The sequence below is a fragment of the Pempheris klunzingeri genome, chromosome 16 (genome assembly GCF_042242105.1).
Source record: "Pempheris klunzingeri isolate RE-2024b chromosome 16, fPemKlu1.hap1, whole genome shotgun sequence".
Lineage (NCBI taxonomy): Eukaryota > Metazoa > Chordata > Actinopteri > Acropomatiformes > Pempheridae > Pempheris > Pempheris klunzingeri.
The window spans coordinates 3672332-3695360 of NC_092027.1; the positions used below are offsets into that span (position 1 = coordinate 3672332).

General features: G+C 42.0%; 2 protein-coding genes across 2 annotated transcripts; one reads left to right on the forward strand and one right to left on the reverse strand.

Annotated features, from left to right (window-relative positions):
* Positions 1–4986: 4986 nt before the first annotated feature.
* flot1a (flotillin 1a) lies at positions 4987–11467 on the reverse strand. The gene is made up of 12 exons (XM_070846434.1): positions 11411–11467; positions 10847–10922; positions 9642–9732; positions 9090–9233; positions 8563–8682; positions 8109–8204; positions 7763–7915; positions 6979–7160; positions 6489–6534; positions 6269–6406; positions 5774–5938; positions 4987–5146 (listed from the first exon to the last, which is right to left on the reverse strand). The coding sequence occupies exons 1-12, from the start codon at positions 11451–11453 to the stop codon at positions 5126–5128; spliced, it is 1275 nt and encodes a 424-aa protein (XP_070702535.1). The 5' UTR covers positions 11454–11467; the 3' UTR covers positions 4987–5125.
* A 1426-nt stretch (positions 11468–12893) lies between these two features.
* LOC139215243 (tubulin beta chain-like) lies at positions 12894–21764 on the forward strand. Its single transcript, XM_070846150.1, has 5 exons — positions 12894–13040; positions 18502–18610; positions 19779–19889; positions 20248–20492; positions 20605–21764. Exons 1-5 carry the CDS (start codon positions 12984–12986, stop codon positions 21415–21417), a joined length of 1335 nt encoding a protein of 444 aa, XP_070702251.1. The 5' UTR covers positions 12894–12983; the 3' UTR covers positions 21418–21764.
* Positions 21765–23029: the final 1265 nt, after the last annotated feature.

Genomic DNA, 23029 nt, shown 5'->3' on the forward strand with positions numbered 1-23029 from the left:
CAGCGGAGTCAACGCGCTCCGAGCGGAGCAGGCGCGTTTCCGGTCGCATCTTTCAAAATAAGATACGCACGAACCGCCATCTTTATTGTTATTTTATTTATTTTATTCTATTTTGATTTGATTTAGACATTTTACTGTTGGAGATTATTCTATTTCATTTTTTAAAAATGATCTTAATGGTATTTTGTTATCCATTCTTATTATCTTAACTATTACTTTTGTCTTGTTTTGGTGTGCATTAGTCTCCAAAATCTATTTTTAACAACCTTTAATGGCACACAAAAGACACATAAAAAGCATTATTATTTGTCAAAATGGTGCCGTATAAATAAAGTTTATTAACAGCAGCAGCAGCATAAGAAGAGAAATACAAGTACAGGTAAGTATAAATAAACGAATAAATAATAAATATGCATATGATTAAAAAGAATAAAGGATATAATGCATATGTAAACTATACAAAAGCATCTGGCGATAGAATTGAAAAATTACAAGGTAAAGTAACCCTGGTGTGATTAATAGCAGCAGAGTCAACAGGTCTATTCAGTGTGAACAGCGTAAATGGTCATATTATATAATAATATATTCACTGCACCCTGGACTGTTATACAAAATATGTATACGAATAACAACAACTGTAACTTTTGTTAGTTCTCTTTGGCCCGAGAACATTTATTACAATAATATATTGGCTGTGTAGTTGTCAGTTATGGCTCCACTGAGTGTTTTTAATTTTGTCTTTCAGCTCATTAAAGTCTTGGTTTTGAAAACAGAACCCTCCCACCTCCTGTGCCAGTCTGGCTGTCTCTCGCTAACTTGACGGAGCTGCTGAGGTGCACACACCGCCTTCCGGTGTGTTAATTCTCCGGTCAGTGTGCGGGGAGTGAAGCACGACTCATTTCCAGGTGTATTTAAGTCTTGAATTGGATGCTATGGTTATGTTCTTCAGCATGGCACGGTTTTCAAATTCATTTCAACTCGAAGAAGTCCCCATAGCTGCAGTGTTCTTGAATCAACAACCCAATAACTTGTTATCTTCCATTGGTAGGTTTAGCTCATGTCCACAGCAGCTGGAATCTGTTTCATCAATCATTTCTCCTGGCTTTAGCATCGGGGCAGGTGGTTAGATGGCTGCTAGTTTGAATCCCTGGACAAATAAATAAATAAATAAATAAAGATACAACAGCAGCAGCTTTAACTACATCACCAAGTTGCTCTTCGCCAAGCTGCTCAGTGCAAACAGTGGAAAACTGCACCACTCAGGGACGAATCCAGTACAAACCAGACACCTAAAATCAACAGACAATCTTTGACAGATGACACAGAAAGGAAAACCTCAAACATGTTTAAAAAACAAAAGAAAGTTTATTAGGACCCCACCATGCATGTGAGAGCTCTTCATGGGGTCCCCATGGAAAACATTTTGCGGTCACAATTCAAAACCAACATGATTTGCCACTTGATGAAAACAAAGATTACAACTGGAACAGAAATACAAAAAGCAAACGTGCAAAAATCAGATGTGTAAACAAAAACAATACATGAGCGAAGTAATAAGTAACATTTAGCAGTAGAATATAGAATACCATTTTATTCTAATTAGGACATAAGTTTATTGTGTACAGGATTGTAAGCAAACATTTCTCTAAAAACACAATATTTAGAAAGCAACTAAGAGGTACCTTCCATTTTGGCAGAACTTTACCAGCAAAGTACAGCAGGAGTTGAAATAACACAGAAAACAGTAGTAAACAGACTCTAGCTTAAATAGCTTAAATACATTTATAATCAAACACTGGGTCTGCTGATAGTGAGTCAGTAGAGCTGTTAACGGTGACAAACACTGCTACATTGATACTGTATCAAATATATACTGTATAAATACATCTATTTCCATAAGTACCATTACACAGAAGAACACATTTCCTTTCCTAGCCACAGCTAACCAACGGGTAATCTCCCTCTACTCTGATGATTACACAGTAAAGTAGCATACAGCGTCCTGACTGAAAACACATGTATTTGCAAGAATAAAATTACAGTTTAAGTGTAACAGGTATCGATGCATGCATAATAAAAGTAGTGCTCATTTTCAAATAAATAAAGTTACGGTTAGAAAGCCATTTCAATACATTTGGCTGTAGCACAGTCACACACGGACAAATAGTGTTTAAGCCGAGTATTATGGCGGAAAAAGAAAAGACTATTCTTGGTTAAATTCAGCGTTTGAAGTAGTGCAGTGATTCTAGCAGCATGCCGTAAAATGTATGCTGATTCAGAAATAAATAAAAGATGCCGAGCCAGGATGAAACATGAATACTCAGCCCCGGAGGTTATGGTGAGGTAGAGGGGGACAGTGTGACAGAGTTGAGGTATAAGGCAATTTGGAACTTCAGAGCTGAACCTTCACTAGCATATCATTCTGGTTGATTGACAGATGCATTAACTCTAATATTAGAAATCACTAACATACTCTGTTGGACATTTCCAGACAATGGATCGTTTGGTTTCACCTCCACATATCAAATCTTAATCATCCCTTTCCCTGAAGTACAAGCTGACATCACTTTACAGTTAGTGATCTGACTGTTCAGCATCTCTTCACATTAAGCTTTCATTTAAAAAACAACGCTAACTATAACACATAGTTCAGCATTTCAATACAATTATCTCATAGCTACCCTGTGGTACTCCTGTTGCAACAATAGAGGCTAAAACTGTAATTTACACCACATTTACCTTCAGTTCCACAAGCTACACCCTCATGAGAGCTGCTACATAACTGCTACACAAATGGCACCACTTTACTTAAGGTATACGTCTAGTAGAAATGCTATAAAACTGGAGTGCAGGGTGAAAAGTCTCAAGGGAACCTGAACCAGAAGATCAAGGTTCAGGCTCCTGAATCGTTGTCACATGATTCATCAGAATTGATATCATCCTGTGAGTTTAGTGGCAAATTGAGCTGAATTTCCTGGATTGCTTGTTTGCATGTGGCGTCACATCGCTGCATTGCTGCGGCACAGACGGCAGATGGAGAGCAGGAAGTCATTTTCTACACTGGAAGCATTCTCTCTCAAAATGCTTAAAGTTTGCATCGTTTTACGGTTGCTCTAACTGATGAAAAAGATAAAACCACAAAGTACAATCACGTATGTAAAGTCATTGTTCATGACGTGGAAAAAAAAATGCAGCAAAACATTTTTTGAACCTCCGTCTGTGGTCGAGAGGGGCGGAGTCAGATACTGCTCATGTGTGCTGTGACCTCTTTGTCTAATGTAACTTGTGTGGCCATGTTCACCGTTTCCTTACTTGGTAACGTTAAAGTTATTGACTGAAACTGAAACACGTGATATCACCTACACTAACATTAGCGGAATACTAAATTGGTATGCCTTAAGTAAAGGGCCCTTAAAAAAAACTATCGTCCTAAAATCGCCAAAATGTCAACACTGATTCAGCAGGACAAGTTAACGACAGATTTTAGAAATATAAAATACATAGTAGTGTCGTACAGAATTACAGATGGTACCACAATGTTCATTACCTGTTTGCAACCATCCATGAAAACTTCACAGACGTAACGGACTGATAAAATGATTATCCTAATCACTGTTGATAAATTAAATTCTTCCAGAAATCCACGATGAGAAATGAGTGATGGCTAAACTACAGGCTGTGGTTTTGGGCTATTATTAGACTGGGTAATGTTAGTAGCTTTAGCAAATGGAGGTTCTGAATGTGAGTTTGTATTCAGTTTCACTCTAAGATGCACTTAAGGCAGCAAGGCAGTGGACAGGCAGTTAAAGACGTTAGACGTTAAAGGTACAGACAGTGAGGGGAGACAAAAACTGACACACAGTTAAGAGAAGAAGGTAGGAAAGGACAGAAGACTGTTTAGACAAACTCTGGGGAAATTATAGACAATAAGAGATACACAGAGGCTACGGTTACATTTGTTTGGTGCATTTTAAAACCGGAGGGCTGCACTACGAAGCAAGTTCTCTTCTTCTACAAAAAATCATTGAATGTTTTCTCAATAAAAACTGAAAAGTAAAACAAGAAAAAGCTATTAAGACCATTGACCAGTGGATTTTTACCACTGAGTGACTGTCAGTGCTGCACATTCAGAGCTCTTAACAGCAGATTTAAACATACTCAAGAAGTACATTTAGGTAAACAAGGTCAATTAATTTTGATGGAATATTCTCATCTTATGTAATATTATCATTAATTATCTGTGATAATATTGTATAAAACCAATATAACCAATAGATTAATCAGTTCTCTAACCCCTTCTACCAGCTGCAGTAACCAGCAGTGTAAAATGGATTTGGTCCAAGCATAAAAACACAATCCTCTCAGGTCTGTAGCTGCTGAACCTTCATCATTCTGTTAGTGTGAGGATGATCTGCTGTGTAACATTTGTTCGTGTGTGTGTGTGTGTTACGCCGCTGTTTGGTACCATCTCTATCGAACAGCTCAACAAGTCTGCATCGTGATCCGCATCCACAGTAACGTCTTCCCTCAGCAGAGAAGCTACATCATTCATAGAGAATATCATTTAGAGCTTATTTAAACCGAAACTCCGAACATAACCCGGTCTGGACCAGGTTAAGGGTGCAGCAGAAGTTACCACGGCGATCTAACCTCTTTAACACACTAATCTCGCTTCATAGTAAACCCCTCTGGTCAGCCCAATGCGATTCAAGTCAAAGGCCCACATTATGAAAAGAAAATATGTGTGTTGTATTGCTGAATTATAATTTGAATGCTTTGTGTTAATGCTAAATGTAAGTTAATGTAAACTAACAGTGGACTATGGAATAGCAAATAACTTGAAGTAACAAGTGTAACTGTAGCCAGGGGACAACATCAGTTTAGCCCAGGTGGAGCTGGGACTCAGTGACCAAAAAACAAACAAGAAAAAAGAAAGGGCCATTTTCACAACACACAGACATGTCGACAGAGCAACACGGGGAAACAGCTGTACAGATGATATAAGACAGCAATGGGAGTGGAGGGAAGAGGCTGTTAGTGTTAGCAGACTCGTGCAAAGAGTCCAGGCAGCTGATAAGTCAGTGGGAGAGTGGGTCTGCCTGGAAACCAGACTGGTTGACTCCCCTCAGCCTGTACGAGAGGTCACCTGCAGAATGGAGGGAGGGAGGGAGAGAGAGAGAGAGGTTTTTCTTCAATCTTTTTTTATACACATAAATGGTTACAACCTAATTCTGGTCTGGTTCAGTCTCACTGCTCTGATTAACCCCATTTCTGGTGGACAATAAAGATCTACTGTATTGTATTCTGTAGGAGATGAGAGCGGCACATCCAGTTCACACAGACTACGTCCTCAGCTAACGGCTGACAAACTTCACCAGAAATTTACCGAACAATCAATAGTTTTCAGATCAGCTCCATGGGAAGACCAACATCAGCTGTGCACTAAAGGCAACAAAAACAGACTTGAGGGTAAAAAAAAAAACAAAAAAAAAACAGGACGGTCTGGATTGATTAGTAAAATGGAAGCGTGTGGACGTCAAAAACTCCATGTGGATTGTGAGTTATTCATATGAACTCAATAACATGATAAAAAGGTCAGGGTGTGTCAGCATGTTTTAGTTTTGCTGCCTCCTATTGCCTAAATAAATACATAAATAAATAAATGAATGAATAATCGGTGAAAGAAGCAGATTTCTTGAGTCCTCTCTGAGGCCTTTGACACGTATCAGCAGACAGTCCGTCCAGTTAAATAGTAACAAAGTGAACGTGTTACCTGGGAGATGCGGACTCCGGTCAGTTTCTCCACGGCATCAGGAAGGCGGGTCATGATGTCCAGCACCTCTCCTGACAGCTTGGCTGCGCCCACGTCCCCGGCTCCACTGGACACCATGGTCACCTTGTTGGCCTCACACAGAGGCTTGCTGATCTCTTCTGCCATCTGGTCGAAGACAGATATTCACAACTGTTAAAACCTCCATCAAACCTTTACAAACTTCTTCAGAGGAAGATGAAACATACGAAGGACCAGAACTGCTATAATCAGAAAATACTGAAATAAAAATGACCCAATAAAGACCAAATAAACTAGGGAGTGGGGCGACACCTTTGTTTTCTGATACAAACTATCTCCTTAACATGTTTTTATCTTGTCTTTGTATCAGGGGCACTGAACAGGTCAAGCATGAACTTAACTCACACCAGTGGCACATAAAATACCAGTGGACTGTAGGTAAAGTATAAATGGCCTGTGCAGCATGTCGTCTCTCACCAGAGGCAGTTTCTCCAGCAGCATGTCCACCATGGCTCCATCCTTGTACTGCTGGAAGGCCTCTGCTTTCTTTGCCATCTGCTCTGCCTCAGCGCGACCTTTGGCCTCCACTGCAAACGCCTCAGCCTCACCTTTCATCTGAGGGAGACAAGAGGACGGGCTCACTTAACGGACTGAAGACGGCTGAGGTGAGATTCTGCTGAAGTGATCTGTGACTCACCCTGATGGACTCGGCTTCGGCCTCTGCCTCCATGATCAGTTTAAGACTGGAGAGGGAGAAATGCTGAATCAGACAGAGAGCAGACTACAACATGATATCATATCACCACTCTGACCACAGCTGTGGTCTGAAAGACTAGCATGGTGCTCAGGATAAGAACACGCCACGTGGATTTTACTTTTCTAAAAAAAGGCATATAGTATTAGATTTATTTCACTGTGATATGTTTGTTTTGGCTGTAAAGAGTTGCCCGTTTTAATTTTTATTGCCATATCATTAATTACATTAACTATCTGTGGATGGTAGCTGAACAAAACCTGCCTACTAACTAATATAAAAAGCAAAAATAGAAATGACAATTGATCAAACTAAAAAGTTTCTGCAATTCTTCATAAAGATCAGCTCATCAGCAGAGAAACTGCAAACAGGGGCCTTTAACCCTGGCACTAACACGAACACAGCACCAGCCTGTTGCTTTAACACGACTCACCGCTGAGCCTCAGCCAGTTTCTCCAGGCGGTACCGCTCAGCCTCCGCTGGTTTCTTCACCTTGGCCTCCAGCTCTTTCTCCCTGCGGGTGATCTCCTGCTCCTGCAGCATGATTTGCTGAGTCCGCTCAACCACCTGGACCTGCATCTTCTCCTCCTCAATGCGTTGCTTCGTCTTTGCTACCTGACAGATGAAGACACAGTACATACATGTAATAATTCATCTGTCAGTATTAAAAACATTAGATCCAGTCAGTAAATGTCCAATCACTCCCTCTCCAGTTACACCTGGATAGGAGGTTCATAAAGTTTTTAAAAAGTAAAATTCAAGCACTTTCAAGGTACCTAAACCAAAAACTTCCAGCCTCTCAAAGCCTTTATCACCAAATTGTTTTTATAAATGCAATTCCTTTATTTGTTTCACCAGCTGTTCATATTCACTTTGATTGGATGTTTTAATCGGGATTATTATCTGGTGTGAAACGCCAGGAGCAAAGAAACAAATATGATGACAGGATTGTTTCATTTCAAATATTAAGAGGGTTTTGGTTCATACAAGTAACTGTGCAGATGAAAATCAAGATTATGTTGAAAATAAAGTATTTTTATATTTCTATATTTGAATTCAAGCATTTTCCCAACTTTCAAAATATAATGGTTCAAATTAAGCATTTTCCAAACTGCTAAGTATCCTGTAGATGAGGGTGACCAATTAAATCGGTAACTGTGCAGGTTACTTGTGCTCAAACTTGACTCATTACCCAGCTGTTGTTCACTCTCATGTACCTGCAGCTGGTACGCCATCTCTGACTCAGCCTTCTTAGTGTTGACCTCGATGTCGTAGGCTGCCTTCTTCAGCTCATAGTCCCTCTGGGCCTTCGCCATGTCGATCTCGTTCTTGTACTGAGCCGAGACCTTCTCCTGCATCGCGTGGGCCTCCTGCAGAGAGACAGAGAGAGAGAGAGAGAGAGAGAAGAATGGAGACGACCGCAGACACTATTAGTCTTAGTGCTTCTCAAAAGAAAAGACAAAAAGAAAGAAAAGACCCCGTTGCTACCCGATGCTGAGACGTTCAGCACGTTCATAAGAATCCCAGTATCCCAGAGGGTGGAGACAACGTGATGTATCTCACCCTGATCACAGCATCTCTCTTGTTCTTGGCCTCTCCAATGCGAGCGTCTTTCTGAACCTGGGCTGTTCGAGCCTTCCCCAGTGAGTGCAGATAATCCTGCGCACCAGAGAGAGACGGACAAGTCAGATGTGGATTCTTCAGACAGGACAGATTTCATCCAAGATACAGAAAATCCCTTTGATTCTCGTGCTATCGTGATGTAGCCCTGGCTGCTCTCTGCTGTCAGCAGAGAAATAAAAATATAGAGGTGAGACGTGTGCACCTTGTGGGCCTGTGTGATTATTTGTCATTTTTCTTGAATTAGGAGTTAAGATGGTCATCGATCTGTGCAAAATAATTTCAGGGCTCCCTTGAATCCACTAAATACACATCAAATCATGCAGGTTTTAGAAAATTATAAAATGTTCCACTTCTAATTTTTGACTAATTGAAAAATGTTTGTTTGAAGGTGTACCTGGTCGTCATGAACATCTTTGAGCGTGTAGCTGACCACGCTTATGCCCATGTTGACCAAGTCAGAGGACGCCACCTTAAAAACCTGCTCCGAGAACTTCTTTCGGTCCTTGTAGATCTCCTGTAAGGGGAAGATGTACTGGGGCTTTGTACTCTAAAGGTCATGAATCAAAACAGTACAAGCTAAATATGTTTTTAATGTTCAGACCTGCTATTAATATCTGTGTTTGAGGCAGCCGTGGCTCCTTAGTGTGTGTTAGTCCCACACAGAAACTGAGAATCCCCTATTTGATTTGTGTCATTCTGAAATCGGGATATTAATGGGAGAAATGACCAAACGGGAGCACAGAGGGAGAAGGATTAAAAACACGGAGGCGCATGTGGAAATTGGCAGGTGTGTAAATCCTCACTGGATTAATCCAACAACAGTTAAATATCTGTAATGGAATAAATCTGTCACAAACAAGACGGGCAGCATGGAGACGCCAATAAACCCAACACTGAAACAAACAAGCATCAGATCCTCACCTCAACAGTCAGGTGGGCGATGATGGCCCGCTGGTGTCCCTCCAGCGTCTCCAAGGCGATCTGGGCGATCTCGGCCTCTGACTTCCCCATGAACATCTGGCAGGCTGCAGCCAGCATCTGTTTATTCTGACCCTGGATCTTCATCTGCAGGAAACAGCAACTCGTTCATTCAACAAGAGGCCAGAAAAACATCAGCTGGTTTTGAATGTAAAGCGATGCATGACAAATATTAAAAAACTAGAAAGATGACATGCTTCTACATGCAGGACGTTTAGATAGAGTCTACAACTGGCTGCTTGATTCACTACAATAATGCAGGAATATGTGGAAGACAGAAATAGGACATGTATTTATTTCTACATTATGTCAGAGTCTGCTGACATAATGTTGGTAATTGTCACACACTCAGAGGTGTGGAAGAATAGAAACCTTGCAGCTACATCTATATTAAACTGTTTTCCCTCTTGTGACATTAGTCTACACCTGAGAAAACCCTCCTGCTGCTTCACTAGTGGAGCAGCCAGTGTTTCCTCTGCACTGACGTACACTGACCTGGGCTATCCCGGTCACAGAGATGGGCACCCCGTGGCGGGTGTAGACTTTATCGCTCTTCACATTCAGAGTCAGAGTGTTCAGGGAAATTCTGGAGAGAGTCGGGGTAAGACACACAGAGGGGAAGATGATTATTGACCGATTAATGCTCTGATGTACACAGTGAAGTGCAGTAATTTCCGCTTTGCACTCGTATTGAGTTGCAAACATTAGGTCTGGGGCCTTATGGTGAATCTAAAACTGGGGGAGGTAGTTCCCTAGAAAAAGAAAAGAGGCTCTCCATCTGCAGCTCTCCCCTCTCTCCCCTCAGCCCCTCCCACCAGACAAGCATAGACAGTTAGCGTTAGCGGCTTCAACTAATAATAATAATAATAACGTACTGACATATATTAATAATAATATAACGTTACATAAACATAGCTTGAATTGGCTGCAGCTGGGAGCCTTTGGCTAACGTTATTGTCAGAATCTAAACCATTAGCAGCATTCAACATGGCCGCTCATCGCCTGTCGTCACGGTACATTCACAGACACAACATATGGATGTGTTATAGGACGAGTTAGAATAACGTTACACCCATGACACAACCTAACGAACCACTACAACACATTTAGACATGACTGGAAAATGAAGTTGGCAACTTTGTAGAACAGCCAGTGGCCAAAGTCTCTCGCCACGGGCTAGACTTTCTAAAGCCTGAAGATGCAGCCAAGCGGTGGTGCAGATGTCTAGTTTTCTCTCAGAACACTTGAATTTTGGCCAATGACACCAAAAATAAACTGCCCAGCCAGCTTTAATGTGGGAGGAGCAGCATGCACTGCCTGCAGGCTACATGCGTTTAACTGATGGAAATCTAACTGGTCTTGTGATGGTTGTTGATAACCAGGTAAGCTTGGTTATACCTGGTTAGTATTTATGGTTATATTTATTCTATTTTATTCTAATATGTATATTTGTATGTAGCTTCCTTTTTTTTTTTTTTTTTAAAACAAACAAATCTGATGCACAAACAATGGCAATGTACTTGTTCTTACTTGTGCAAATGGTGATACACTCTATTCTAAATACAGATGTTACTAATCACTTTTATTTTGTGAGGAAGAGGAAGAGATGAAGATGGGCATTGGTTTGACTCATCCTTGAAGCATTTTGCTAAAATCAGTAGAGAACGGTAGACAGCAGGAGATAGAAATCCTTCACCGACCTTTGTATCTGCTGAATGCACGGGATGACGAACACTCGGCCTCCCGCTATCATCAGTGGAGGAGAGCGACAAAATCCTGGGAGAGAAGAAGAACAGAGCAGAGCTGCGAATCAGAGACATGACTAATGTTTTTTTATTTCATTTTTTTCTGTCTTTCTGCAGAATATTTCAACACAGAATTAAATATTCAATCAAAAGCTAGACAAGCAGCCGGTACAGTAATCTGTTAGATATTTTATATATTTTTCTTCTTCCATTGTTTTGTGTGTTTCTTTTTCTTTCTGCTTTGCAAAAACAAAAATTGTATTTAAAATATATATATATTTTAAAAATATATATATATATATTTAGTATCGACCTAGAGTGTACTGCAACTTTTAAATGCAGCTACATATATTTGCACATTTCTTATATTCTGTCCACTTTGGAACAACAAATCCCTCAAATGGGTGGAAATTAATGAAAAGCAACAATTCCATATACTTATATAAACTTGATTGTGGTGCTGTATGTTTCTTAAAGAGGAAAAACAGTTGACGTAGCCATCATACAGGCCTGGATTACCTGACACCACCATAGCCTCGTTGGGACCACAGGTGTAGAACATGTCTGCTGATCCTCCTTCACTGGAAACAGTAGTGGACACATAAAGAATATTAAAGTAAACACTTGGTTTAACGAAGGAGTTGTTTGGTGGCATCACTTCAACAACAAACACACCATTAATTCATCTTATTTATAAAAGTAAAGCCTGATAATTGTGACTCCTGTGAGTGGAGGCAGGAGGGAGGGGACCAGACAGCACAGCAGCACGGCTAACACCTAAAATACACAGATGCTGCGCAGTAAAATCCGCAAAGAAAAACCGCAGAAATAACAGAAAACCCCGCACATTAGAGCCACTAATTCAGGAAGAACACGCTTTTAAAAAAAAATGTGTTTACCGTTAATCTGTGTAAATTGTTAGCGGTTATCTGTTTGTATTTAAGTGGCTCACGCGCCTGTGTTTACACGCGTGGGTAGAGGCGTAAAAATGTCACACACTCACCGTAAATTAACAGACGTTGTTTGGGTGGAGGAGGGAGAAAGCGGCGCTCCGTCCCGGTTAAAATTGATGTAGTTTTATCGCAGGTGACGGTTCTTCCCGTTAGGTGATCAGCTGATGGGCTGCAGCTCTGCTGTTTCTATGGTGCGTCCCATCGGACAGACTGTGTGCGGGCGCCACCCAGCGGCGTGGTGGGGAACTGCAGCAGGAGGATGCTGCGTTCAGGGTCTCATCGGAAAGTCCCCCTTCTCGTGCCGGGAAGGCGGTTCTTCAGACGCCGGTGCGTTCAAGAGCTTTGAAGTCGTGACGTGGAAACAACAGGTACGTTACAAAGATGATGAGCTGCATATTAATGTTCGAAGGGTTTTAAAAAGTTTTATTGCTGCACCAGTACATTCACTAATACCTCCAAAATAGTGTCTTTCTTAAAGAAAACTAAGTTACGTTTTACTTAAAAAAAAAGAAAAAAGAATCAGGGTTAATGCTAATAAATAACTTTATAACTTATATATTCTATTCTATTATATTCCAGTTTGAGTCCTATTATTGTATGTTAGAGATACGCTCCTTTAATCTCCTCTGTATAAAGTTCAATACAATTTAATATAATCTGCCAATTCTATTTATTGTATTCTATTTATTTTATCCCAATTTGTGTCCTATTATTCTATGTTACAGATACATGTTCCTACTCTACTCTACTCTACTCTACTCTACTCTACTCTACTCTACTCTACTCAACTCTACTCTACTTTACTGTACTCTACTCTTTCCTTTGTAGGTTTATGGGCCTCCAACGGGGCACTGATGACAAACCCGGCACTCCCTCTCCTCTTCCGGTCCGTGCCTTTGAGATAAGGAAACCCCTTTAGAAAAAAAAGAATCTTCGCTTTCAGCCAATCAGCGCCGGGGCAGCAGCGGCAGCAGCCAATCAGAGGCGTGAACGGTGTGACGGCCTGCCGGGCCCTGAGCGGAGTGAGCGGTCCGTCTGTCCGCCTGTCTGTGAGCGTCAGTCAGTCAGTCAGTCAGTGAACAGCAGCGCTTCTCTTCTCTCCTCCACTCTTCACTTTCCAACTCCAACCACCATCCATCATGAGGGAAATCGTGCACATCCAGGCCGGCCAGTGCGGGAACCAGATTGGTGCAAAGGTAAGAAGCAGCAGTGAGAGAAAATTAAAACTCCTATTTGTTACTAATTCTCAGTTTATTCCAGTTTTTTAAAAATATATATATTTTAAGCTTTTCATCCCTGAAAACTTTTCTAAGAGGCCTGTCCTTTGTTGTGTGTTTTTCAAGTCTCAGAAAATAATTAAATGTGATTGCAAAGATAAAAAGTGCTAAAATAAAATAGTTTTTTTATTGTATATAAGGACCAGAAACTATTGCACCATTCTGTTCAGCTGCAAAGGAGCAGTCTAAAGCCATTTAATCTAATCACCTTTCACCAGTTTGTGATGCCTCTACTTTGCTACTTACTAGTTTTTTTGGAGTTTCATATAAGTTTGAGTTTTATCAAATGGCCCACGGCATAGTTCATCACGGTCAGAGTTAACAATGAGAGTCTGTATACACTTAAAATACATTGCGGGTATAAAGTTGGAGTTTTTTCTTGCCTCATCGCTCTAAATTCTTCTGTTTTCAGTGTAAGCTCCCTTTATCTAAAGGAAATGTACACATTTTGTTCTTCCATAACAAATGTTTTAAGGCTACTCCACAAACGCATCAGTTAAACTATAAAATAACATTCGACTCGCTTTGAAAATAAAGAATAAGTAGAAAATCTGACCTGATCCTATGGAAAACGTGGATGATAAAACACTGTAAGTACCATAATATTGATCCAAAGTGTCAGGCAGAAACAATAAATCACTGTGGAAGCATCTTAGTGTCAATGGGTCATGAAAGTACCACAAACCTACAAGGTCTCATGAAACCACTTTATGTATTAACTGTTTGTGTTTTCTGGGATAGTTTAACAGTCGTGTTCCCGCAGTGTCGGTGCATATGACTACAGTAATATTTCACACATTTTGAGCTGTTGACAAAACAGTGACTCAGGGTCATTGATCCATGATTAACGGCGCAGGCCAGACTTGAGCCGACACGCAGGACCAGCTGCTGGCCTGGCCGCCTGGTGAGTCAGACGCTTTGTCACTGAGAAAAGAAAGAAAGAGAGAGGGGGGGGGCGACAAGACAAGAGAAGAGGGTGAAGAGAAAGGAGAAATTTGCTGAGGCAGAGGAGAGGAACGCAGCCGGAGGGGGGTGAAGGGGGAAAAGATAACAAGTGGCCCAGTGTCTGGTTGTGAGAGCACAGATGAGGTCATTTAAATGGCTGCTTTTTCCAGTCAGTGTATCACATGCACACGCCCCGGGCCCCCAAACCACAAAGACACCCTGAAAACCTTGTTTACTCGTACGGTGATCATCTGCAAAATAAGTGTCCTCTGTTTTATCTATTTCATCAGCAGTTTTCCTGCAGTGCTTTAAATGTCATGTGGTTTTTCTACTCTTCAGTTCCCACAAAGCGGCAATGATCAGTCAATTAATTAAATTAGCCAATCAAAAGAACATTAATCAGAAGCTGTTTTGGTAAATGGTGATTGTTTCTGTTAATCTTTTCACAAAAATGCCAAAATCTTTGCTTGTTTCAGTCTTGAAGATGTAAATATTTGATGTTAGTTTTTGTCATATATGAGCTGTTGGCTGAGCAAAACAGACAATATCAAGACATCACTGTTTTTATAATTGTGATGAATTAATGAGTTTAATGAATTAATAATAATTATTACTTGCAGCCCTACAACCAAACAGTATCTTGGCTGGACACAAAGTGGAATAACTACTTGTTGTGTTACAAGAAAACTCTGGTGTTTTTAAACCTGGGCCACTAAATGTGCTTGTTTTTGCCACTGAAATGCTTAGAAAGTTATTTTAAGTGTCTGACAGCATTACAGAAAGGATCCCTACAGAGAGAGACCTGTGAGATCCTTTTCGTTTAACCAGAATCAACCTTTAATATCACGTGCTGCAAAGCCACCAGACTCCATTGGCAGAAACTGTCATTTTACCTTGCAGAACATGGGAGTTGGTTGTCTTGTTGCTATTACTTTGATGTTTTAATGCTTTAGTTCAGATCCAAACCAACTCTTTAAAACACCCAAATCACACAGCAACACAAACAGGTGAATCTATTGAGGCAGCGGTAAACCAGCAACTCGCATGTTCTGCGGAGTAAAATGACTGTTTTTGTCAGTGGAGTCTGGTGGCTTTGAAGAGAGCCGCTATAAGGACCATTTTTTGGGGGAAAAAGGGATCTTACAGGTCTACTGCTATACAGATCCTCTCCATAATGTTGTCAGACACTTAGAACAACAATCGGAGCCTGTCAGTGGCAAAAACACTTTTAGTGGATGTACTTTGACCGGCAGAGTTACACGACAGCCATCGCAGCTCGTTGTGGCCACTGGCTGAAGTGATGTTCCAGACCAATTCCAAAACCTTTTGTACCTACCAGTCATGTTGAACCCAAAATATGTAAAAGCACGGCCCAGGTTTAATAACACAGCGGTTATCCTGTAAAGCTGGAGTCTGTGACTTTTACGTATAAATGGACGTCCATTACGTTCAAGCAGTCGATCTCTTGCTGATGAAGCTTATCACCACCAGATAAATATCTGCTTTTTGCAGTATACCAGTGTTTTTCGGTCCGTACTGACATTCCTGGACTGCGTTTCACGTGAACCAGCAATGGTTGGTCTCCCAGAGCTAAAGAGGGGAGTAACCATAGCAACAGAGGAGGCTACAGCAATAAGGAATATGGCGGACAAACCTGAGAGGCATTGAAGAAAAGTTTCTGATGCTCCAGATATAAAAGAAACTTATAATAAATCAACAAAACCCGTGAAGTCGGTGTCACAAGCAGGTCAACAGTGTTTGTGTAATTCCTCCCTCTGCCAAAAGGGGGAGACAAACGTGGCGCTGCAGGTTTAAATCAGTTATCAAGTACCAAAGGTGCCATTTCTTCATGTGCAGACGACCTAGATGCCGTCTTTATTCATTTCACCCTCTAAATGGTCCGTGTCCTGTTGTCCATGAGGAATCTGAAGGGATGTGGGGCCTCATTTTAATCTACATATACGTTTGGCCCTTTGCACACTCGTCCAGCAGACTCTCCCCGGAGTTCTTGGCAGGACAACGAGAGGCGTGGCAGCAACATATGGGGTGACCGACTCCACAACTCAATGGCCCTGATGAGTGAAGACAAGAGTATTTACAGAGGATTAATGGAGGCTGAGGTCATCCTCATTTCACAATGGATTAACTGGCTGAACTCACTCACTTACCCAATCGAGTTGCAGCCAAAATCTGCTCAGGTCTGATATTTTGCCGGATATCGTCTTATGGATGCGACGCAGTGACGCATGAGACTATCACAGACGGGCTTTAGCACTTTTTGCTGACTTTCACCTTTTGCTATTGTTAAAATATTTCATGAATTAATACAAATAAAGTCTTGTTGAATCCATTGAACATCAAAACTACACATCTTGTGTAAATGTGAGTGATTCATCTGATGAAACATGTTAACATTCAGTGCTCTTATAGCTCTTAACCTCGTGCTGGGTCAACATGTTTTTCTCCAAAACTGCTTTACTAAATTTATCAGCTTGTTTCCATGGTGATCATGGGGGGGGAGGTGAATTGAGGGACAGCCAAAGATGGGGGGGTGACAGTAGTAAAGATTAACAACTTAGATTTTCTTGCCCACTAGTCTCTCTCACACACACACACACACACACACACACACTGTTTACAGCCACATGGACGTGCCAGCCTCCGTCTGCTTATCTCCCCCCTCTCTTCACTTAAACACACTCACACACAGTCTGCGGCACAGATTAGGGTCAGTTGACTGAGCCGGTGTGACAGTCTGTGCTCGTGTCTTAACTGAGTTTGGCGTTAATGTCTCAGCTCGTAGCGACGAGGCCGACTGAGTCCTCTGAGAAAGCTCTGCTCGGACTGACCCTCGCACCGCCAATGGAAAAAGCAGGCTCAGTTCTTTAAGCTGCAGAGGCGCCGTTATAAAGCTACATAAAGGATCTGTGCCGGAGATAAGAACATCTTGTGACCTTTAATTAAGAAACTATACGAGTTCGTTTGACTTTCTGATGCTGGTTTTGAGGCCTTTCTGCCCACATGAAGCAGCAAGTTGAAACTTAAGTGGCCATTACAGTGAGGGCTCCATCCAGAGAGAGCTGGGCTCACTTCTTCCTCTATTTTTGTTCCTTTGCTATAAAAACTGTGCGGACCAGCTGGCTGGGCAGATAATGACACGTGTGGACGTCACTGACATCATGTTACATGATTGCTGAGCTTAACCCGTCAGAGATTTTTGAAATGCCAAATGTATAAATATAACTGACTTTCGGATGAATGTGCTGTTTTAAATGTTTTTTTCTGCAGCGTAATTACTCAGGAAGCTCAGCACTAAGCAACTTTTAAAACTTTTAGAAGCTGTTTCCAACCTCTAAAATGTTGATATTTATTGGTTTTTTTAGTTTGCATAAGGTAAACTGAATATATTTTGGGGTTCTGGATTGTTTGTAGGTCTGAAGAACAGGTCACATTGGCTTTGGAAGACTGTAAAGGGCATTTCAGCCAATTTTTATTCATTTTTCATGCATGTTGACGAAACAAAGATCCAAATAGGATCCAAACATTATTATTATTAAACCTCTCTGGCATTGAGCGAGTGTGCAGGCGTTGCTCCTTCTGTCATTGACGGTGTTTACCGATAGCATCGCACCCATGTGATGAGCTCCTTCAACAACTTTTCCCCTATTTGCACACATTTGTTTACCAGATGATGAATTGGCAGAGGAATCCATGATGAAAGTAATAGTTAATCTTTGCCCGACGCACTTCTTCGCTTCTTTTGTGACATAATTATTCCTGTTTTTCATTCTGCCCCCAGTGCTTCCTCCTGTTGTTGTCTTGTCCTGGTGTCACGCTTTTGATTTGCCCTTTCATACATAAAACATCCATGATTCATGTCCAGAGAGTTGTTTCTGAGCTGCTTTTGCTCTCATTTTAGCTGTGAGCTTGATCAAAGCTACAGTCACCTCATATTTAAACATATTTAAAACAACTGGAGTTGTGGCAGGACGCTGCATGTTCGTGCATTTGAACACACGAGCAGCAAATGATTCACTGACTGCGTGTCCATGAAGTGCAGCACTCTCTCAGAGCATGTTGCTGTTTTTAGGTGATCTTGTGACCACAAAAGGTAATCAGATGTTGGCGTGAACCAAAGAGGACAGAGGAGCGGTTGTAAACGTCTCTCCTCTTTCCCCTGACTAAACTGACTTGCACTTAAGGCCTTGATCAGTGAACAAGGACGCCTCTCTCCGAGTCATGTTCCCCGAGCTGAGACTGAATGACTCCACTGAAAACACTGCATTTTGTCATAATTAGAGCTGCAAATTGATCCCTCAGGTTTCAAGCGCAGTGAAAGATTGTTTTTTAGTGTAATACGAAGCGAGGAGACGATCATTAAGTGATCATTAAGATCAACATGGTTTCTTTGCTGATGACGTGTTTGTGTGTTTAGTTCTGGGAGGTGATCAGCGACGAGCACGGCATCGACCCAACAGGAACCTACCATGGAGACAGCGACTTGCAGCTGGACAGGATCAGTGTGTATTACAACGAGGCCACTGGTAAGACATCCGGACATATGCTGAGGTCGAGGTCATTACGGTCAGCGTAAACCAGTGACTATCTGAAACTGTATTGTGGTTAAAAAAAACAACTAAAATGAACTACAGTTATAGAGAAAATATCCTTTATTTTCATCTTAGAATTACACAATACTTCTACTGACCTTTTGGATCTCGCCCCTGAAAAAGACCACATATTATAAAAACTAAACTAACACTAAGCTTTTTTCAAAAAAGCCAAACAAACCTAGCAAAGCCGCAATAAGTTAAAACTACATAAAAATGAACTAATGATAAATACAAAACCATAATAACTGACAGTGATAGTGTCAGAAAACGACATCTTCAGCCTAAATATATTCAGTTTAATGTCATGGAGCCGAGAAGAAACAAGAAAATAGTCACATTTAAGATTTTTACTTGATGAAAAAAATGACTCAAACCAAGTAATAGTTAGCAATTCGATTAATAGCTGACAACTAACCAGTCGTTGCAAACTGGCTTTAAATTATGAATGAATTTTATGAATGTCTTCATCTGTTCACATGATGAGACTCATGACGGCCTTCAGGAGCCACTGACACGAAAATACTTACAGAAAAACAATATTCAAGGTCAATTTTATTGCTCTTCATACAGTAAAATGTCCTAATAATATAACAGAGGGGCATTTTACATGTGCTGATGACTGCAGTGGCTTTAATGAACTAATATAACACGACAGTCAGACAGGTATATGAAGCCTGTGGCAGATTTACTCAGCAGCTAAACAACAGTTGGCGGAAAGGCAATATTACTGAAAGTTATTCAAATAACCTCCACAGAAGAAGCTTATTAAATGACCTGAAAAGATTCAATAAAGCTGCTAAATGTTTGCCAGAATGCATCTTCACACACCGTCAGAGAGGACGAGACCGCCGCTTCCTGTAGTTTTCTGGTGTTCGACTCCATCTAGTGGCCACATGGGGCAGCACGTCCTCACAGCAGCCGTCACACTGCTGATCTGAGAACACACCGGAGCACTCGTGCTTCATGTCTTTATTTCCACCAGCAACTGAATGACAGTTGTCTGTTAAAGTGAAAAACATTTGTCAGAAACCCCAGGCAACGTTGGTGCACAGTTTTCCTCTTCCTCGCTGCTGATATGTTCTTTTCGTCTGTGCTGCAGGTGGGAAGTATGTCCCCAGAGCCATCCTAGTCGACCTGGAGCCAGGCACCATGGACTCAGTCCGCTCTGGACCCTTTGGGCAAATCTTCAGACCTGACAACTTTGTCTTTGGTAAGTGTTTTCCACAGGAGGTCAGAGGTCAGGATAGGATTAAAAAACCCAGCCATGGAGCTTGTAAAGCCTGATGCCACAGGGGTTTGGACTCTGGGTGTCCTTTCTGCCCTATTTTGTCGTTTTAGTCACATCCTGTCCATTTTACAAATATAGATCAGCTGCCTGTCCTATATGGCACAAACAAGCTCACTGACTTGGACTTTGAGCTGGGATGCTTCACGACGGTTCAGTGCTGACTTTTGTTCATTACTCTTCCACTTCAACATTAATCCATTAACACAGATTTAAGTTTTGTTGTGGCTGTTGAGTGGGTGGAAGGAAAGAAATGATACTAACTTCTGCCTTCATCCCCCAGGTCAAAGTGGAGCAGGAAACAACTGGGCCAAAGGTCACTACACGGAGGGGGCAGAGCTGGTGGATTCGGTCCTGGATGTGGTGAGAAAAGAGGCCGAGAGCTGCGAGTGCCTGCAGGGTTTCCAGCTCACACACTCCCTGGGTGGAGGAACCGGCTCGGGCATGGGCACCCTGCTCATCAGCAAGATCAGGGAGGAGTATCCTGACCGCATCATGAATACGTTCAGTGTGGTGCCCTCTCCTAAGGTAACACATAAAATATTGTCCCAGGATATACAGTAAGAAAACCAGTTAGTACAGCTGTGGACATCAGGCTCATATTGTTCACACCTGTTGATGTTGCTCTCCCCGTCTTCAGGTGTCCGACACAGTGGTTGAGCCGTACAACGCCACACTGTCAGTCCACCAGCTGGTAGAAAACACAGATGAGACTTACTGCATTGACAACGAAGCCCTTTATGACATCTGCTTCCGCACTCTCAAACTCACAACCCCCACCTACGGCGACCTCAACCACCTGGTTTCAGCCACCATGAGCGGCGTGACCACCTGCCTGCGTTTCCCCGGCCAGCTCAACGCTGATCTGAGGAAACTGGCCGTCAACATGGTTCCCTTCCCTCGTCTGCACTTCTTCATGCCCGGCTTCGCCCCCCTGACCAGCCGGGGGAGTCAGCAGTACCGCGCCCTCACGGTCCCCGAGCTCACGCAGCAGGTGTTTGACGCCAAAAACATGATGGCTGCGTGCGACCCTCGCCACGGACGCTACCTGACGGTGGCCGCCGTGTTCCGTGGGCGCATGTCCATGAAGGAGGTGGACGAGCAGATGCTGAACGTCCAAAACAAGAACAGCAGCTACTTTGTGGAGTGGATCCCCAACAACGTCAAGACGGCCGTCTGCGACATCCCGCCGCGAGGCCTCAAGATGGCTGTCACCTTCATCGGCAACAGCACGGCCATCCAAGAGCTGTTCAAACGCATCTCTGAGCAGTTCACCGCCATGTTCCGCCGCAAGGCCTTCCTCCACTGGTACACCGGCGAGGGCATGGACGAGATGGAGTTCACCGAGGCGGAGAGCAACATGAACGACCTGGTGTCTGAGTACCAGCAGTACCAGGACGCCACAGCTGAGGAGGAGGGAGAGTTTGAGGAGGAAGTGGAAGAGGATGCCTAAAAAAGTAACACACAATTATGTAACGAGATGTGAGCTGAAATTAATAACCAAAAAGAAAAAAATCTTTAAAAAGTGTAAAGAAAAAAATCTTGTGATGTGAAATGAAGCAATGTAGCATAAAGATGCTTGGTCTGAGAACGGATGGGAAGGAAAGTTGGATGTAGGCAGAGAAGGTTGAAACAAAAGCAGGATTCAAATTATGTGACCAAATTTATGTGCCATGGTTTACAGTGTGTTGTGACGCCATGCAGGCCGGATTGACCAAGACCATCCTCCCCAAATCTTTAACACCTCACTAAAATCTTGTCTTTTAGTGAACGCACAAATCAAAAGCACTTCTTCCGCTTCACTCATGATCAGCTCCTTCAACAAATGTTGTGCTAAATGGTTAAATACTGAAAGTTTACTGACAGTCCGCGCACGCAAGCTTATAAATTTTGCCAAGTATTATTCATGTGAAACCATCGTCTGTATATAAGAGGTGGATGTTGCCACTGTTATGTCACCCATCACGCTGTGGAGCACTGTACCCCATGTCTGATTAGTCCACCCTGAAGGACACTCCTACCATATCGTCTGTTCTCTGAATGGGACCACAGGATACAAAGTGAGCATCCTGCTTCGTTGAAGGAGACTTGAAACTAGCGCTTGTGACCATAAACTTATGAAGAAAGTGAGAAGTAGGGTCCATTTCTGTTCCATACAATCAGACTTGTGTTGCTGGCCAATAGCAGGAAAACATTCGCTTCACTGTTCACAGACCTTTTTGGAGCTGCGTCCACTTCTTTTATACAGTCTATGTGAGAAACACGCAAATATTGAAAGAAACTTTACATCCAACAGAAAAATGTCACTGCTGTGCTGATTGGAAGCGGTTTGAAAGTCCAGCTTTGGATGCTGGATGTATTCCAGGGTTAAAGCGTCTAAACGGGGGGAGAAGTTGAAGAATTTCCAGTGTTAGAAACTTATAACTGTGACTCAGATAGTAAAGGGGGGAAACAAGGCCTCGTATAAAAATCACGCCACTATCAGTGTTAATTACTTTTAGCAGTGTTCATTAGTTTTACGTTTTTGTCAGCTTTCAAGAATCTGCTCTCAGAGATGAATGTGAGAAAGCACTGTCAGTGTTGTACGTACTCAAACTGTGAGGTAAGAGGCAGAGCAGTAACTTCATATATCAGCGTTTTTACCCGTCAACATCGGGAAACATAACTGAAGTACTTCTCTCCAGACCTACGACTCTGTTAACATTGTAGTAATATCAGCATTAATAGAAAAGAGGACAATTTGTGTCTCTCAGCAGAAGGAATCAATAATTTAAAGACCCGCGTGACAAAATCTCACAATCAGGTCATTGTTTTCTTCCTTGAACTGCAATAAAGAGACGTGTATTAAGGAGTTCCCGGAGTTACAGAGCCGAACATATAATTTATACAAGTAATAATGACTCGTAATTGATGACTTGTCAATCAGAACAAACTGTTTCATGAAATCCCAGACAAACAAACTGAATGTATCTTTAGTAAGATTTATTTTTCATGGTTTTAATGTAACAGCAGCACTAGCAGGATTCTTCTCAGACGCCAGCCAACGTCATGAGGACGGTCACACA